General features: G+C 39.7%; 1 protein-coding gene across 1 annotated transcript; it reads left to right on the forward strand.

The window, feature by feature from the left end:
* Nucleotides 1–2,885: 2,885 nt before the first annotated feature.
* Smp_201360 (uncharacterized protein) lies at nt 2,886–3,047 on the forward strand (the record flags this gene model as incomplete). Its single annotated transcript, XM_018795260.1, has 1 exon — nt 2,886–3,047. The coding sequence occupies one exon, from the start codon at nt 2,886–2,888 to the stop codon at nt 3,045–3,047; it is 162 nt and encodes a 53-aa protein (XP_018649591.1).
* Nucleotides 3,048–5,587: the final 2,540 nt, after the last annotated feature.

The raw sequence follows: 5,587 nt of genomic DNA on the forward strand, positions 1-5,587 counted from the left end.
CATCATCAGGAAGGTACAAGTATTTATAAACAATTGTTTACGCAAAATACTCAACATTCATTGGCCGGATACTATCAGCAACAGCGTTTTATGGGAGAGGACAAACCAGCATCCAGCTGAAGAGGAAATTAGGAAAAGACGTTGGAAGTGGATCGGACATACATTAAGGAAATCACCAATGTGCATCACGACTGAATCCCTAACTTGGAATCCGGAAGGGAAGCGGAAAAGAGGAAGGCCAAAGAACACACTACGCCGGGAAATAGAAGCAGATATGAAAAGGATGAATAGCAACTGGAAAGAACTGGAAAGGGAGGCTCAGGACAGAGTTGGATGGAGAATGCTGGTGAGCGGCCTATGCTCCTCGACGAGGAGTAACAGGCGTAAGTAAGTAAGTATGTGCAATTATGAATGTGAAAAAATTCAATGTTCACATTGCAATTATTTTCCATTTAAGCCCTTGATCTACTAAGTACCACAGTCAATTCCAAAATGCAAAAATTTAATTAAATCATGAAGAGTAGAAAAGTAAGATGAGTAATTTCAAAATACTGTGACGTGAACTGGAATATGAAATGTGTGGAATGCAGATACGAAGTGGTTAAGAATCCATTCATAGTTTGAGCAAAATCAATGAACACAGTGATTGTAACTTCAAGACAAACAATCCCGGTCTTCACTCTCAGACCATGTAACTTGCCACAATACGTTTCAATATTGATGAGTGAAACATTTACAGAATACGAGGATATTTGAACATTTCCGATTTAGTAAACAGACAGTAGAACTGTCTTGACATTTGTATTGAAAATTCTAACCTTGGTAATGGTTGACAATTGTTTTGAGCTCCGGATGTTCCTCAGCTGCAAATATGCTGCTCTTGATTTGCCTATCCGCTCCCTCACATCTGCATCTGATCCACCGTGTTCATCAATGATGCCGCCCAAATATATAAAGGTTTCCACATCCTGCAAAGCTTCTCTGTCAAGTGTAATTTGATTGGTGTATATTGTATTGTATCGGAGAGTCTTGCTTTTCTCTTTGTTTATATTGAGACTTACTGCTGCCGAGGCTGCTGCTACACTGGTCGTTTTCTCCTGCATCTGTTGTTGCGTTTGTGATAGAAGAGCCGGATCATCCATGAAGTCCAAATCGTCAAGCTGCATCCTGCCTGTCCACTGTATCCCGTGATTTCCTCCGCATCTTGACGTCTTCATGATCCGGTCGATGACCAGGAGAAAGAGAAAGGATGAAAGTAAGCAACCTTGCCTAACACCGGTCTTTAATCCAAACGAGTCTGTGAGTTGTCCTCCGTGGACGATTTGGCAGTTTAGTCCATCATAGGAGTTCCGTATGATATTTACTATCTCCTCAGGCACGCCGTAGTGTCGAAGAAGCTTCCATAGTGTCGTCCTGTCCACGCTATCAAATGCCTTCTCGTAGTCGATGAACTTGATGTACAGTGATGAGTTCCATTCGATTGATTGTTCCACAATGATCGGCAGAGTTGCGATTTGATCTGTGCACGATCTATCCTTACGAAATCCAGCTTGTTGATCTCGAAGTCGGGCGTCCACGGAATCCTTCATCCTGTTTAACAATACTCGGTTGAAGTCTTTTCCTGGTATTGAGAGAAGAGTGATGCCCCTGTAGTTGTCGCGCTTGCTCAGATCGCCTTTCTTTAGGTCGATTCCTTGGAAACTGTTCAAGGAACTTATTCGAGACAAGGCGTCTGCGACTACCTAGATTCCGCGTCTAGCAACCGTCTCGAGAAAAATCTTAAAGGTTGCCACAAGTTGTTAACCCATTGTTGTAAGACTCCTCCGATTGCCGAGTCGGATGCGTCTACGGCGATACTTATGGGCGCTTGAGTGTCCTGATGAGCAAGCAGAGTTGCCTTAGCGATGTGTTCCTTAACTGTGGAGAATGCTTTACGGGCTGTGTCGTCTAGACTGATTGATTTTGCATTTCCACGAAGCTGATCAGTTAACGGTTTCATAAGGGTAGTAGCAACCATCCTATAATCAATTCCGATTATAGTCAATTTTGGTTAATCCCTTTTATTAACTTTCTTAACAGACATCGTCATTTGGATAGTAACAATTTGCATATTCTTTGCACTGCTATACCACTAGAGCACATGACACTCTATTCGAAATGTTGACTGCTTAAATATCATTCGATGGCTCATGCTCCTCCCCATATGTATACGCACGCAAATATTATTATCAGCTTTTGTTTTGCTTTGCTGTGCCCTTATTAAATTTGACTATAAATTGCCTATGTAATTACTTGCTATTCGTCTTGTTCGTTTCCTTCGCTTGTTTGCCTGTTCACTCGCTCTCTCGCTTGCCGCTCGTTGATATTCACTCAGGTGTTGTTAGCTTTTTGACCTGAGTTATTCGACAATAAACTGTAGTTGCTACTATCCTTCGTCTTCTGAATTTACGCACAGTTAAGTTTAGAATTATAACGGTTATCGAAGTAAACGATTAACGAATGGCAGCACTACAGCATTGGAATCCTTGCTGAGCGAATACAAAACAACTTTCGACGATATAATCTAATTCAGAAAATTCAAAGGCTGTTTCAAATCGGATTATTATCTATATCATAATCATAATTGTGGATTTATTATATGACAATTTTAATCGCACGTACATTATCCCATAAACATTATTGAACTTATAGCAACTCAGATACAATTGAGTTTGTTTACATCTAATTTAGCTAAGCCCTTTTGTTAACTTATTTAATGGACAGTCATTCATACAATAACAACCCATCTATGCCATTGTGCTTTTATTATATATGCTTGAACATTGCTTACTGCCCACGCACGTATTCATTCCACTAGCATTATTAATAATCACTTATTTGATCCGATGATTCATGCTTTTCTACTTATATATATATATGTACATTTTAATCCTGTTAACTGCACTGCACTGCCCTGCTTGCTCTTTGCTCTGCATTATGCTACACCATACTGTAGACGCTTACTCATTCATTCGGCTCTACAGCACTACTCTTACATGCTTGCTTAACGTGTCTGTAATATTGGATAACTGCGTGTGGTTCGATAATAAACTGTAGTTGCTGCTTTCCTTCGTCTTCTGATTTTACGCACCGTTAAGTTTAGAATTATAACGGTTATCGAAGTAAACGATTAACGAATCGCGGCACTACAAACTTAACGATAATATTCATAATAAATAACGATTATTCACGAACAATTGATATATTGGTGCAATTTAGTAAGTCTGTTCCATTTTATAAATTGTACCAGTTGTTGTTATCATTGTTTTTGTCGATCCATTTCTCTTAGTGACAATTACGTTATATTTGCATATTATTTAATTTTTTTCACTTATTAATGTCTTTAAATAACGACACAATCGATATTTCACAGACACCATCCGTGGGAACTATTCACGTTGCTATTCCCTCTTTTAATGTTAATGACCCTCAACTTTGGTTTATTAGACTTGAAAATTATTTCGTAGCCAATCTGATACGTCTGTAGGTTGAACGCTCAATTCGAATCCTAAGCTATTTCGATAACTCCAGGGCTAGCACTACTCAGCGACTTGAACACCAGTAAGAAGACTCGAGTATGAGAGAAAAACACTTTACTGCAAGGTTCATTCATGTACAGAAAATACAGGGGTTTTATGGTAATTAAGAGACCTTGAGTTTCCATAGTAGCAGTATGTTAAACAGCCAATCAGGATCTCCTTATTTAAGTAACATAGATTCTAATTAATCGCCGATTGGTTGAGGCTCTTTGTGAGTCTCTGGAGGCTCTGATAGAGTTCACTTCACCTGTGGGCCATCGTCACACAATCGTATCCTTTTACAGCAACATAAGTTCGGCTATGCAATCTCACTACTTTCAGACGAAGTAGCAGACAAGGTGCGAGAGGTCCTCACTAAGCCGGATGCGATAAGTCCGTACGACGTATTGAAACAGGCAGTAATAAAAGCTCTCTCATTAAACGACCGGCAAGCTGTCGAGCAATTGCTCAGTGAAGTGTCGATCAGAGATAGAACGCCATCGCAGTTAAAGACTTATATGAGCAGCGTGACTGGAGACAGAAATGTAGATGAAAATATATTTTACCAGTTATGGCTACGACGACTCCCGCCGAACATGCAGCAGATCCTTGGTGTTGGAGACAGCGAGGTAGACATAGACAACATCGCTAAAATAAGAGAGAACGAGACAAGCGACAAGCGATGCGTTACAAAAGGAAATTAATGTGCTATGCAACAAACTAGCGAGCCTAAATCGCAACGACAAGAATAGAAGTTGGTCGCGTAGCCGATCAAGAGATAGAAATCGATCATTCTCTAAGGGAATCCCAGATCCTAACATATTCTGGTATCATCAAACGTTTGGGTACAGAGCTCGAAAATGCAGACCTCCATGCAAATTCAAACGATCCCGCCGATTTTCAGTAACGACTACGACAATTAACGCGGCTCCCAGGGACAATCGTTTATTTTATATTCAGGACAAAGCAACGGGCGCGTAATTTTTAGTAGACACGGGAGCGGAGATAAGCGTTGTACCACCATTAAGCAAGGAAAGACAAAATATCGGTACCACGTTAACTCTTAAAGCAGTAAATAGATCCGACATAAAAACATACGGCAAGCGAAGATTGTCCATAAATTTCGGACGAGGCGAGACACACCGCTGGGATTTCGTCATAGCAGACGTATCGGTACCTATAATAGGCACCGTTAAGTTTAGAATTATAACGGTTATCGAAGTAAACGATTAACGAATCGCGTCACAACAAGATAATCAGGACATACCTGATGGAGACGTCAATGCCATTCTTTCCAGTGCAATATCTGAAGCCTGCAATCAAACACCTAATTCTATTGTTGAGGCTAATAAAACACTGCTCTGACTAAAAAATCTATACCCAATAAGAAGAAGGTAAATAAAAAACCTTCTGGTTCAAAACCGAATACCAAAAATAATTCAACGGCCTTACCGAACAAAAGTATACTTTCTGAAATCATGCTAACAATCCTTAGATGATTGTGTAATGAAGTACCTGAAAACTTAATAATGACAATAAAGAACGATATGAGTTGAAATCAGTCATTTGTGAACCAAAGAAAAGTGACGATGATGTAATCGAAAGTCCAGAAACAGTTAATCTAATGAATGATGCAGTAAAGATGGATGTTATTTTACCATAGCCAATAAAGATCAATTTTTATATCTTTTAGACACACAAATGTAGGTCTACACGTTTGATCGCCACATCCTCGTCAAATTTCAGAAGATTGATTGTTTATTGACCACGTTGAGAGACTTGAGTGTGTCGAATTGATGTCCTGTATCAGGGAGATGTTTGTGGACGGCACTACTGAATGCTCTTAATCCACTTGACCTTAGATGTTTTAGAATGTGTCCTTTGAATCGGACGTAGAATCTCGTTTCTGTTCTTACAGTGTAACTGCTTTGACAGATACATGTGAATCGGTATGCACAGTTGGTGGTAACTTGGGAAGGACATCTGTAGATATTTGATTGTATTAGGGAATATGTCCCAAGTTATTACTT

This window comes from Schistosoma mansoni, chromosome 2 (genome assembly GCF_000237925.1).
Source record: "Schistosoma mansoni strain Puerto Rico chromosome 2, complete genome".
NCBI classification, from domain to species: domain Eukaryota; kingdom Metazoa; phylum Platyhelminthes; class Trematoda; order Strigeidida; family Schistosomatidae; genus Schistosoma; species Schistosoma mansoni.